This window comes from Pieris brassicae, chromosome 9, assembly GCF_905147105.1.
Source record: "Pieris brassicae chromosome 9, ilPieBrab1.1, whole genome shotgun sequence".
Taxonomy (NCBI): domain Eukaryota; kingdom Metazoa; phylum Arthropoda; class Insecta; order Lepidoptera; family Pieridae; genus Pieris; species Pieris brassicae.
In genome coordinates, this window is record NC_059673.1 from 9,641,149 (window position 1) to 9,655,769 (window position 14,621).

Here is a 14,621-nt window from a genome sequence, read left to right on the forward strand (position 1 = left end):
TTTCTATTTTATAAATTTTCAAGAGCCACATTCGCCTTTCTCTTTCTCTCTATCTTCTTCAATTCTTTATTATTTGTAATCATTTGGAAGATTTATGCCACTGAAAATAATAAAATTCTTTGAGGTGGCTAAATCTGCATTTCAGTCCAGTTAAAGATTTAATTGTAATCCCATAGAATCCAGATAACGTGAAAGTCAATTACTACGATTTACAGCTCATTTCATAGTTCATACTCAAACCCAGTGTTGCCTCAACTACTAGTTCTGCTACTTAAGAAACTTTTTAAAGAAGAAATGGAAACAAACGAAAAAAACGTAAAATAAATGTTAAATTACCTAATTTATTAATATAAACGTTTATTTATAAATTCCTATTTATCAAAATATTTTGAAACCTTATTAAATTACTGTGTTGACATCTTTAATACCTTCAGTGTGACGATAGGAATAAGGCAAAATCACTTCTTCCAATATTAATATTTATCGCTTGATTTATTTATAAAATAAAATTCGCTTCTAGTCCTACCTATGGGTAGTTCGTGTAAATTGTTGTCTGTGATTTTAACAACAATTTACTATTTTCTATCTCTTACATTGCAATGTTTCTACAACATGTATATCATGACTTATAAAAAGGCTTAATCATAGTTTAATTAGATTAAACCAATATGGGTTTACCAACTACTGTAAGTTATAAGTGAATACGAACAACTTACGAATCTTAGAAAATAAACATAGTTGAAAATATTTGATTAGTTGAACGGAACATTATTTAAGAGAGTCAGCTGCAAACTAAATCTACTTTGAGTGATGGGATGTTTGTTGCACCACAAAATACTCCAAACAGACATTGAAATAATCCAATCTTTCCAAATTACAAATGAATAAATTTACTTTACAAGATAATATAAAATATGTTTTTGTATGTCAATGTTTCAATCACTATTATGAACGAATGTTTACACCATACTTGTATCCTAAACCCCGTATTCTTCTCTTTTATTATCGGTTTCAGCATTATCAATTAATTGCTTTATCTAAAAAGAACTTTAACGCCGAAATTCGTCAAATCAAAAGTAAAAAAAAATATTTTTGAAGAAATGACAATTTCTTCAAAAATATGTGGACTCGATCTCAATGCAAAGTTTAGGCGAAACTAAAATGAACAAAACAGTCTTCAGAAAGCATTGAAAGATATGTGGGCGTAAAAAGAGGTTTCTTTGTTTTAACGCAGTTTTACCCCGAACCGTGCGGCAGGTAATGATCTATAATGGGATATTATACACTCGTGTGAATTCGCGGACGTAAATTAATACCCCCTCTCGCATTATAGGCCTCCGCCTCGCGGGAACCTTCTCCGGCCACCTGCCGCCGTCGTCGCCGCCGTCGCACCGCAGCGCCGAGAGACGGCTCACTCTTACGATTAATCGAAATTAAATCGAGTCGAGCGATTCCGACACTTTAAGCTTTAACTCGAAGTGTTGTAGTATCAATTCGGTCGCCACGAGTTCGAGTGGGCGTGTACGCCGCGAAGAAATCCGGCCAATAGAGTGCGGTAACAAAATATCCGTATTGGCTATTAGCAGGCTCCGCCCCCCCGGCCCGGCCGTAGAGGCGCCCGACGCGAAACGTCCCAAGCGCAGCGCGGCCGCGCCACAGTTGGGACCTTTTAGAGTCGGCGCTGCGGTTCCGCGTCTCAGTTCCGAAAGGTCGGGTGGCGCACGGGGAGGGTGGTGAATTAAGATTTTTCAATAGCGAAACCGCTAACGGAGCGCCGAGGGGGGTTCGGTCGTTTTTACACGTCGACGGGCGGCGCCGCGAGCAGACACGCTCGGCACGTCGCGGAGAGCGGTCGGCGTGCGGTCACATATCGCTCTCGCTACAATTCACTTCGCAACTTTAGAAAAAAATCTCAATAAGTGATCGAACGTTCCAGTGTAAGTGTTATTAGAATTATGTCTAGTTGAGGACGAGACTGAAGATGCAAGCCATGAGCGCCAACACGAGCGCGCCGCGTGCGCCGCAGCGGTCGCCGTTCGCGATACAAGAGCTGTTGGGATTATCGGACGGACGAGATGCTCGCGACCGGTACCTCGAGAGCCGCGATGACCGCGTTCTGAACCTTTCCGAGGGCCGCGAGGCACGCGGTTACCCACCCCAGTTCCCTCTGCCGGCGGCGATGGCCAGCCGCGTAGCATACGCCGCCGCCTTCAACGCACAGGCCGCCGTAGCGGCCGCCTTCCTCCCTGGACCTCCGCTGCTGCATCCGCCGCCCGGTGAGTTCAAGATATTGAAAATCAGACCGAGCTCAAACTCTCTGTGCTATTATCTTCTTTGGGTCGCCCGCCGTTATAAAAGTAACACAGTTAATAGAATTCCTACTTTCAAATAAACAATTCCATATTTATAGAAAACAAGGCTTTACTGTGTTAAAAGAAAAAAGGTTTTGTCAATCGAAACAATACAACAAAAATATACGTTCGGCACAAGTAACCAAATAAGTATTGAGATTGCAAATGTCTGCTAAATTAATATTAATTGTATTCTCATTCAAATTAGTTTTATCAAAGAAAAGTACCTAATGCACCTACATTTAGGAAATCGGTTTTTTTAATAAAAGTTCAAACATTGAAAAGTATCAAGTAGTAATATTTCCACGGAAGCAACTTGGCCTTTCCTGTATCTTATTAGAATGAACTAATATGTTCTGTGAATAATAAAATAGTCAATAAGCTACGTTCAAACAGCTCATTGAAGGAACTTCGGTAGGTGAGAATAAATCAAACGCGGAGTGGATTGAAGCTTTTGCGCAGCGACGCGAACGCTTTGTACGATTAATTAGCGTTTATTTTGTTTTATAATTAGCGTCTTTATAAAGTCTGTGAGCTTTGTGCGAGCTGTCAGACAGGATCGGGTTTCTTTGTGTCGCGAGTGTGAGCCGCCTGGCTGCTGCTTCACAGCCTTACAACTCCTTATGTGTCCCGGTCGAAACCTCACTGATGCCCTTTAATATTTGACCTAAACCACCTTTCCTGTGTTTTATTTCTGTGTAAAAATTGTCAGTTCAAAGTAATCCATCAAGAAAAAAATATTTAATTTTATTCAAATAAAATGAAACGAATTGCAAAGTTTTATAAACAGAGTTATTCTTCTTGATTTGAATTGCAATAAATTCGGCTACTTAGATGTTATTAGCATGGACCCGCTGTGTATATGTTTAAAAAAACTAACTGTCTATTCAATATTTATCCATCATAATGAGAATTTAATATATTTGACATTTATTTTCAATATTATATATTGTCTTAACGCACGTTAATGGTATTTCCGTTTCCGTCGGCCGCCGTATGTGCCTTATCAAACGTAAACATGAAATAAAAAACTTTAATTAATTTAACATTTTTAGTTTAATCTAATAAAAAACCGTTCATTAATATGTTAAATTAGTCTGAACTGTGTTTTTATAAGTTATACCGTTTTTTAATTTAGATTACATATATAATAATACGTGTGTCGTTGATTGAAGTTATATCTTAAATAATATGTACAGTTTTGTATTCATTAATAACTTTGGTTTCTTAACATTCATACGTGAGTTACATTTGGAATCATTTATTTGCTAAGGTTTTTTTCCCCAACGATTTACTAGAAATAAACCAATTCTAAAATTGAACCCAGATAGAACTAAATGGCTATACTTTAATATCTAGTATTACTGGTATTTGTGGTTCAAATAAATATCTAATACAGTTAACTTTTATACATCTATTATTTATTACATATATTTCTAAACGTTTGAATTATATATTAATGCATTTGTTTGGAAGACACAATAGGTACGTGACCTAATGGTCACTTATCAACTTGTTAATTTTTTATGTTTTTATATATTTTTTTTGAATATCTTTGAAAATAATTAAGTTGCAGAGTCCCGTTTTCCGTTACCGAGATTATTTAATTTTCTAAAAGTTGTCTGGTTATAAGCTCCGACAAAATTTGCTAACCGCGTTACTACTGTTAAATACACAATTTAGGTTGTTTAGACGTTTCACTTAAATGGGTATTTGGTAGACAAACACTTCTCAAATATTTTGGCTTTTAGGTAATAGTAAGCCCGTACTACAATTACCTAAAGATATCGAGGTAATAACACATGTACATTGTACTCATTTATTCAATAGCACTAGATTAGTCTGTTGACTGCGGTATAACAAGACTGATATTTATATTCGTTCCGTCGTTAGGACATATTGACAGAAAAAGATGAATTAATAGGTACATACAATTATTAGATAGGTATATGTCATCATTTGAGCTTTTACTAAGAGCACCTCAAGTTTTCCCAAAGATGAATAAAGTGTGGTTTTACTCATATAACGGGTTTGTGTTTGTTTGCAATGACAACCAATGACTCATGAACCCAATTCATATAATTTTTTAATTATTAATCCTGTTTTGTGCTTCGAAACTATACTTCTTGTGGAGTAGTACCTAGTACTTTATAGGTATGTCAAATGGAGGAGACTGGCTGCCCACATGGAATAGTGTGGAGGCCAGTGCACTTTCTTATTAGACTGTACATCTGTTTCTGTGTGATAAAGGTTTTGTTTCTTTCTTAAAAAATGTTAAACAATGGCAGTTACCGCCTACAATATGCCACGGCCCAATCAAAGACATTACGTAATAACCAAATCGTGTGGTAATCGTTAATTTAGCAGGCAATCAATATAGTAGGTATGTGGAGCATGGTATGTGCCCTGCCGCCTGCGCCCTCGACAAAGGGGCCCCTTCAGAGGTGAGCACAAAGGCCGCGTGCTTAGCCAAACGGCTAAATAATAATTATCACCGATTTCGCCAATGGCCTCCACATTTTAGTTCCGCTCGTATCACCTCGATGTCCGTCTGTTCGCTACCGAGCATTTCTTAGACATTTGTTGACCCCCGTTTCCTTCAGATAAATACAATCTAATAAAACCAACACCAAATGGCTATGATGAGACTCCAATTCACAGCGCATTCCCTAGGCACGTTAGAGATACACAAGGGTACCTCAGAAAGAGTTTACTATTCTGAACTCAATTAACTTTGGCACTGTTCTATAAATAAACAATTGTTTGTCTTAGTTAACCCAGCTTAGCCTCGGCTACGTGGTGATGATTCTTGAGAGCAATTTAGACAAAAGTTGACAAAAAGCGAAGCAAGGTAATGCTAGTCCACGACACCTCCGAATGTAGACAAAACGCTTTTGAAAACCAGTCGCGAAGAAAAGATAAGTGAGGGCTCACACCTCAGCGGGCTTTTGTGCCAGCTCGGCCACACAATGCTGTCCTCACAACGTGGACAAAGCCGCTTGATAATGCGTTAGCTGATCTCATTCAACAAATTAGTGCTCCTGACAGTTGAGCTTACAGCTTTGTCCTACTTTAGTGCCTTTGTCTATTGATTATTGATTAAACTCGGCTCGTTTCGGTTATTACAAATAAATTATAAGCAGTTGAGCTTGTGATCAACACCCTAACGTATCATTTCGTAAAATAATACTTACAAATTAGATTTTATGTCAGAAGTGAAATCATAATATATATATACTCATTACTTCCTATTTCAATAACTTATATTTTATAGAAGGTATTTGATACTACAGGCATTTATTATTTCACAATTGTTGCTAATTAAAATCAGTTGATTAATGATATAATACGCTAAGTATTTATAGCAATTAATTGCCAAATGCAAGGCTTGTGTGGCAGAGGTGTTGTTTCGTTTTTGCAACATAAGTGCCGATTGGTGATCGATTTCAAAGAAATTCGGCTGAACACCCTCCGGCCACCGGAAGAGTGGAATGGGGCCGAATGGGGAAGAAAACATCTATAACTCGTGTATAATTATAACTTTTTCATACATTTTACAAAAGCGTTCTTGTTGTTTTTCAAAAAGTAATTCTAAAGAAATTTAAACTTCCATCCACTCATTACCACTTCATACTTGTACAATGTAGTACTGATATATACGGAAGATAGTGATGTGTAGGTGATCAGCCTTCTGCGCCAACAGAATACTGCGGGTATCGAAGCCAGGACCTCCGAGCCAAGTAGGCAAGATTCAGAGTCAAGACTTGGCTCAAAAACATATTGCGATTGAAATAGGAGTCGTAGGTACTCAGAGCTCAGTGTCACTTAATCTCTTTCATTGGAAAATATGTTAAAAGAAGAGACACCTAAATAGCAATCGTGTGGGAGAATGAAACAATTATATTTTTATAATTCATTTGTAAATGTTTGCCAGTTTATACATTTTTTATTATTATTCTGTTTTAACCTCGGGTTGGGTCCAGTACAGTCGTCGGTAGGCAAAGGGCGGCAACACATCGATCGCTGCGGAATGTGGCGGAACAAATTAGACAAACGCATTAGCAACGTTATTAGCGGGTTTGGGCGGATATACACCGATTGCTAAGCGATACTATTAATGGTTCCATCAGTATTTGTATTCATTTTTACACCTCCAAAAGTGAAGTAAAATTGGACTCCAACAAAAAAAAATATTTCAGTCCGAAACAAATAAGCTTACAACATTAAGATAAAAATGTAACCAACGGTTCATAGAAGTTTGGAAGTTAGGACCTTATAGACTTCGGCTCATTCTTTCAATATTTGATATATTTCTCTTCTTAGTTCATAGCTTACTGCAGCTTGCAGTGTAGACGCGGCGGTACCCGTAAGGGTAGTGGGTTCTAGTACGAACACGCACGCACACATCTGACGCTCACATGCGAGCGCACACTACTGCACGTGTTCGCGAACGCTTAACCCTTCCTTATCAAACCAGTTTTAGCATTCGGTCGCTGGCAATGGCTAGTAGCGGCAATGACTTCTATATTTCAACCAAACTATTTCTTTACTTTTTATTTTACATTAACGAAGATTTATTAATATAATTATTTGGATAAGAGACGCATTCGCAACTAATTCGTTTATTAAGATAGATTCAGTAATTCTGATTTCTGATGAATAGGAGGTTTATTCATTGCCATGTTAAAGATGAAAGTTTGCTTAAAATAATATAAAAATAAAACAAATATTATATTATAATCGCTGCCGCTCGTTGATTGGACCGTAATTCAAAGCGAGATCCGTGAAGGTGTGAAGTAAGAGCGCTTGGGCCGATATTAGCCGCGCGTTATTCGACACACAAACATTGCACACATATTGCTGTGCGTGACACACAACGCGACTGCGATTTAACCCTGCGACTATGACGCGACTGCAAATACTCAATTACACCAAAAGGATTTTGGGAAAATGTATATGAAATTAAAATAAAAGGGAAAATAATATATCGTATATCTATTTATTGATCAATTATGGTAGAACAAGTTCTCGAGTCACTTATTGTGAAGCAAAACAAAACATGATGTCGAGATACTGATCAACAATGTGACAGTGGTCATAATGATGAGGGATCCCAGCAACGGTTCCTATGAGCCGTGAGTATCGGGCGGCGAGAGAGCTTACGCAGGCAGTGTCTTTGTGCCTGCAGTTTTACATATTGTTGTGTGGAATCGATTGATAATCAGATATGTAGATTACTGTCTCGGCCTCCTCTCCAACCCTCAACAGTGCAAGGTGGCTTGCAACTTGCTGGTTGTCATTTTTTTAAACTTCTCTTACCGGGTTCCATATACTATATTAATACGTCACATATGTATTTGGACATTATCATAAACTTACAACTCAAATAAGTACTTATGTAACGTAAGTACCTAAGTGTATATTAATACTGGTTGTCAGCAATAAAGGTCTAAAAAAAACTAAAAAAAACTTCTAAGTGGACTAGTGGTTCAACTCGTAATTACTAATTTGAATTTCATTTACAATATTCTTAGAGGTTTTTGCGGTTACAGTTTTAAAATTTGAATCAATAATATTCATTCACGGTTTCCACTTTTAAAATGATAAGATAAAGTTATTCCTGTGTCGTCGTTGTCGTCGGCGTCAATAAACGTGTCGTTATTTCTTAAAATAATTAACAATGTCAAAATAATTCAGCGATCGTCGAGCCAGCGGTGCAGTGCATAAGATGTGTTGTGTGTGTGTGTGTGCATTCGGCAGTGTGGGTGTGCGCAATAATGGCGGGAAGAGTTCGCGGCCCGACACCTCCGCACAAAGACGCCGGGCTTAATAGCTACTTTCACAGCCCTAGCGGCGCTCCCGGCGATGCCTCACTCTTTTAATTGACAATTAACCTGCAGATTTTAACTAATGAGCGAATGCATATACCCACAATAACGTATGGTTAATTTACTTAATGAAATGATAATTTAGAAGATGTATGATTGTCATACATAAATAACAACAACATACACAGCCGGTTTATTTTGGATTTTTAACACCTTGAAAATATCAAGTCGGCAAGTGACCCAACCGAAATGAAACGGTTTGCTTACGATATAAGACATGTTTATCACTATTGGCAACAAACAAACAGAACGATAGTATTTATTTATAAGCTAAAAAAACAAACACTAGAAGCACAGAGAAGCGTGGAGCGGCCGCCCGCCCTGCGCCGCCCAAACACCCTACGCTTCTAATTAGCCTGAAAACGAAACTATCACGGCTGCACTCCACTCTCAGCCCTGCTGCTCTCCACATAAAGACTAATCTACGACGCCAACGATAATAATAGAGAACACTCGACCTCGTAGTGCGAATTTTTTTAGTATGTTTGTTATTGAGACAGGTGCGAAGAATTCTAAACTATAGCCTAAGGACTCTCCGGCTGGATATTGAATTGACTAATAAATGAGAACAATGCCTGACTCCATTACCTTTGTGCAGGATCAAGAGATTATTTAGTGAGCCTACGTGACGCGGTATAACCCAACTGCGACAACTATATTTTAGAAATTCGAAAGCCCTAGATCCTGCATATTCAAGAAGAACTTCGCTGTGATGTGCTGCAGAAAAATTAAATGTTTAAATTTAAAAACATATTGTTGCCTTATTCTCTATAAGTGTTAAATGCTAATTATAAAAAGGTCATTTAATCATAAACTTAATGACTTAAAAATAATTAAGTGGAACATAGAATTCTTGGATATAAAGTCACTACTAAAATTGGCAAACAACTCTGCCTTACTTCACGATTTTGTATTTTATTCCTTGATGGTAAGGGTTCTTTTCCCAAATCAGAGTTTTTAAGAATTTTCCAAACTGGAATACAACCTCATTATAAGAACTCCAATAAATTTTTAGCGTCGTCAGAAGTTCTCAGATCGACCGTCCCGCTCTGGCCGTCCTCGGTAGGCTATACTCTGTCTCGCTCGACAGCCGATTATGATAATATCCCTTGGGCTGAATATAAATTGGGCGCTTATTTACAATGAGTTATTTAATGCGCGCGTATCATCGTTATGCTAATTTTATTAAATAATATTATGCTGTTCTGCCCCGATATTCTCCTACTCTATGACTCATCATTTGTGTGTTAACCCATTTTATATATTATACATGCGACCGCCTTCCGACTTTCAAGTAAATTACTACATATCTGATAGCAGACAAAGAGGAAAAGGCATTATATATGCTTTTGAGGTCGATATGCTACGAGCTGGGGCTACGCGACCGCTACGACGGTCATATTATCGTCTTTCCCTGTGCCCGTGTAACATATAGTAAAACATATGACGTATCCTTTTTCGTTTGATGTCTAAATTCAATTCTATAAACCAAATACTTTAATTAAGTCAACCCACCAAAATTAAGAAAAAGTAAATGACTCAGCAGCGAGTTCCCTGAAAAACACGGCCATAAATAAACTCACCCCTGCATTTTTGGACTTTTTAAGGCAAGATGGCTTAATTTCGTCTTCTTGAAGCCTCCATTAGCGAGCGACCCCCGGGATTAGCATTAGGACAATGTATACCCTCACTCGGTCTGTTTGTGTTTTGCTTAATTACGATGGGAGGTTTATTTTCTTTATTTGCGATTGACAAAGTTACGAAAAAAGCCTTTTTACATTAAAATAAAACAAAGACCGACATCCAAACTCCCTTTTTCAATGTTTTCAAAGATTACAGACCCATTATCGCCTTTTTATTTTCACCACGTTGAAACCTGTAATTACCTGCTTTTAATAAATTAATATTACAGTCAGAACTAATTAGTTTTGTTATCAAAATAAATCTCTTTGCCCCTATCTGCAAACTCCGTTTTATTAATTATTCTATTATAGAAATATAGAAATACGTGCAATTTTAATTGCTGCATATACTTTGATAAACATAAAATATCGCTTCATACAACAGACATGACACGCATATAAGTGTTTAAACTTATCATCGGCATATATATTATATTTACGTTACTTATTTGTAGTCGAGGAGCTCGATTTTAACCTCGGTTCTTTAGTAAGAGTCGATGTCACTTTTTGCTCCTCAAATAGGTCAGTGTTGTATGTTTATTGGGTTCAGTTGGAGTCGTGGACGGGTGAGGGGTGTGCTGTTGGAGGGAGAGGAAACAGTGCCGACTTCATTGTTAATTTACTTTCGAACTGAACCCTGTGATGACAATCGGGATGAGGTTCGGAGCACAATGAGATCAAACTACCAGCAGCTACAAGTCTACAATGAGGAATTTAAAATGAGATATAATTTATAAACTAATAAGCAACTGAATTAAATTTATTGTGAATTTCATTTTCATAAAATATTTTTCATTTTCTTTTTAATAATTTGTTTCAACCAAATCCATCCTAAGGAATAAAAAATATCTCTTTTCGCTAATTACGATTACAAAGACATAAAAACTAATAAAGGAATCTTGCAATCCATAGATTTTAATAAATAACTACAATCTAGCGAAGCGAATCTGGCGAAGCAATTAAAGCTTTAAAATATGACGTCATTGCATTAAGAACATACAAAAGTATAGAAAGCCTTAAAGGTATAAGAGAAGATATATGAGAGAAATTATACCGCAAGGTATAAACTCCAATTTACAAGGACGATAGAAGAAGAATTAGTCGATGATTTTTTTTCAAATACTTATTTAGCCATCCTAGTAAGTTTATATTTATGTGAGACTTTAATGCCAAAATAGGTCATCCTATGAAAAAAGAGAACTCAGTAATACAAATAAATGGCAATGAAATATAAACAAAAAAGGAAGAAACCTAATCGAATAGAACAAATAAGAAATGGACCTGGAATTCGCCTGGCGGAAAGTATAATAAATCAGATATGTTCCAGAACAGAACCATTGCGATAGGCATAACACAAAGTCTAGCAGTTAATGCTACAGAAGATAATGCCAGCAAAGAACATAAAATTTGAACAAGTCGCACAATACCACTAATAAAATAAGATGGGGTCTACAGAAAACTAAGAATAAAACAAGAAAGATCTTTCTTCCATATAGAAAGAGACGTGAGGAAGAGAAACATGCTTTCACCAATACAACTAAATATAACATTAAAATAGACGGTATATACCATTTGCGGATGACCTAATCCTTTTGTCAGAACCATGGCACCAATTACAAAGAATGGTTAAGGATTTAAATGATGGCAGAATAGAATTTGGTCTCAATGCTATATATACCTAAACAAAAGAACTTCGAGCGAACTCTGGAACCGGAGAATCTGTAATTATTGCTGGAGCCTGCAGGAAATATTCAAAAGAAACATGTCACTGAGCCTTAAAACTCAGGTATATATATGACCTACGCATGTAAAGAAATTCGATACATTTTAAAATTTTACTACAAAAAAGAAAAAAAAACAACGCAAGCCGCGAAAAAAAATTGCGAACTTAGTGCAGTGTCTATGAGAGTAGCACAAATTTGGTTTAAGCGTTTCCAATCCGGAAATTTTCATGCCAAAGATGCACCTCGATCTGGTCACTCCTATTACCGATAAAATGGATGAAAAAGTGGAGCAAGATTAGTGGTAGTTACGACGTATCTAAAGAACTGGCCATTAAAGCAGCAAGTTAGAGAAAGCGGCTAGAATTACTCAACAGAAGGGGTGTTTTTTTCATCATGATAACACTAGACTTCACACATCTTTAGCCACTCAGAAAAAAATATGAGTGCTTGGCTGGGAGGTGTTAATATATTCGCCGTCAGGTCAGGACTGTTCCTGACCTTGTACCTTCAGATTTCCACCCGTTTCGGTCTCTTCAGAATTCTTTAGGCGGGGTCAGGTTAACATCACGAGAGGACTGCAAAAAGCAATTGTTGCTGTATTCTGATCAGAAGCCCCAAAAATTTTATAGCAAAGGGATACTGTCCTACCTACCTACAAGATGGCAAAACGTTATCGAACAAAATGGTATACTTTAGTTAAATATAAATAAACTATATTAAAAAATATTGTGAATTTTCTTATAAAATGCGTACAAACTTTTTCCTCAAACTATTATTATATGTAAAACAAGTAACAATATTATGTTCGTATTTATTTGTTTGTATATTCATAATAGTTTATTTATTATATTATTAATTTAGTAGGAAATTAAAGAATTGTTTATTTCTATAAATCGCTGTTTCGTCCATATTTTAGCACATTTAAAAATCGTTATTTATAAATGAGTTAAAATTAATCTGAAAAACGTTAGTCCTTTTGTGTTCTCAACCTAACCGAAATCGCTTAATTCCGTCACCGTATGAATTTGCTATTTTCTTATTAAACGTGAGCGCAATCCAGCGTTTAATGAGTATTTCCCGAGGGCGAAGTCGCCGTCGCCTTCGCTTCTGCACATTGCTCACGATCGCTACGGTATACAATAATTTTATTTTGGACAACATTCTACTCGACGTCCATAGAAGAACTACACAGCTCATGCTCAGCTTTGTATTTCTATAGTTGGTAGTGTTTGCGTTGGCGACATTAAAAAATAAGTTATTAAAAACAAACACTGTTTATTTAAACTAAAATTTACCAGTGAATTATAATTAATTTGAAAAACATGGATAACACGCTTTACGTTTAATTGCTAGTTTGTAGTCGCAGCGTGAACACTCCTCTCGCCTAAGTAGTTGTGAAAACTGTCACATTGTATTCATATTTCTGCAGAACCATTTCGAAACAACAGCACGCCACATTTCATTCTTCTACAAAAACGTCTTCAGAATTCACTATGTCCGTGAAAAATAATTGCCCCGCCGCCGGTTTCGGGCGACTTTGAGCCTTCCGCCTTGCAAATAAGGTGCACTTTAACATTTTCAACTCAATAATGCTAACCAAATATAAGACATTCTAGTTAGTCGTTTGTTGACAAGCGAAGTGCCAATTGGTTGTTTTTTGTCTTTTTGCCTCGTTATCACCCTCGTCCCCCTCGCCCCTCGGCCTAGGCGGCAGCGGGGTGCTAGGTGTGTGAGCGCGAGTTGTCATTAGTTTTTAGAGAGACAATAGCAGGTGTTAGGATGTAAAAGAGGCCTGAAACAAACGACTGTTTGTGTTGCCAACAACGCCTCGAGGAGCTCAGAAAAGAAAGCTTATTACGAGTTGCCTCTCTTGCGTTACGGAGCTCTCGTTTATTAGTACGATGGAGTAATTACCCGCTTTATCGTTACATCCTTTTGTTTTAAGTCTTTTCAAAGTAAGTCTGTACTTTCCGAAAACTTGTGTCCAATAAAACTTTATAATTGCACTTTGTACTGAGGCGAAGAGATTGATTTGCTTTACTGTTTCGGATGTATCACAAACTCACTCACTAGAAAGGTTTTATAATGTGTTTATGTTTATCTATTTCATTATCTGAAATGAAAATATCTGCAAAAAAAGCATAATAAGCTAAATTTCACTTGTTTGACACTTCTGAAACAAGAACCACCTTGATGCGCTGAATACTTGAGAATGGTGCGAAGCGATCGCAATAGGCCAGCATGGCGCACGGCAACATTGAGTGGAACAGGATTAGACTAGCGTCCCCTCCCGGAATCGCCTGCGGCGCGCGGCGTCACCTTGAACACCTATGCAATAACTGTACCGTACGCCCGACGACAATTCGCAATATAAACAAAATTGTGTGTAAACGAATTTCACCTCTATCGAGCGGTGCTTTAGCCTAAATTTGAGTGAGGTAATAACGGTAATCGTGTAAATGCATTGCAGGAAACGTGGTAGCTCGTAATAAACACGTTTTATACTCGAACCGTCCAGCTAGGGGTGAGCCCCGACGGCGAGAGCGGCCGAGTGTTTGGCGGGTCAGCCGAGGGCGGCCGGCCGTGGGCCCGTGTGCCCTAGTGCTCACTTCACACGTAGGACAAAGAGCCCTAACTGCCTGCTATTAACCCCGCCCCGCCCCACCGCGCCCCATCCCGCCGAGCGAACGTTGCCCTAGTGATGTTTGCACTCATTTGCTAATTTCATAATATTATTTTTACCAAATTAATTAAATCATATAAAAAATAATAATAACTTAGTATCGATGTTTTTATTGTTCACCCAAACGTAATATTTCATTGCGATAATAATATAAAGAATAATCAAAAGTGATATTATATTCATCGTTTAGAATTTGCTAAAGCAGAATGTTAAACATCTCGAACCTAAGTTTCCATTGTTTTTGCTCGTTACAAGTCAATAAGTTTTTCATATAATTAACTTTAGCAGATATT

At 37.3% G+C, this 14,621-nt stretch overlaps 1 protein-coding gene across 1 annotated transcript in view; it reads left to right on the plus strand.

Annotated features, from left to right (window-relative positions):
- Window positions 1–1,843: 1,843 nt before the first annotated feature.
- Window positions 1,844–14,621, plus strand: part of LOC123714206 (visual system homeobox 2-like) — a 60,935-nt gene continuing 48,157 nt past the window's right edge. Inside the window, exon 1 of the mRNA XM_045668397.1 lies at window positions 1,844–2,276. Coding sequence (XP_045524353.1) covers window positions 1,982–2,276 — 295 coding nt within the window. The 5' untranslated portion in view covers window positions 1,844–1,981. The remainder of the gene's footprint in view (window positions 2,277–14,621) is intronic.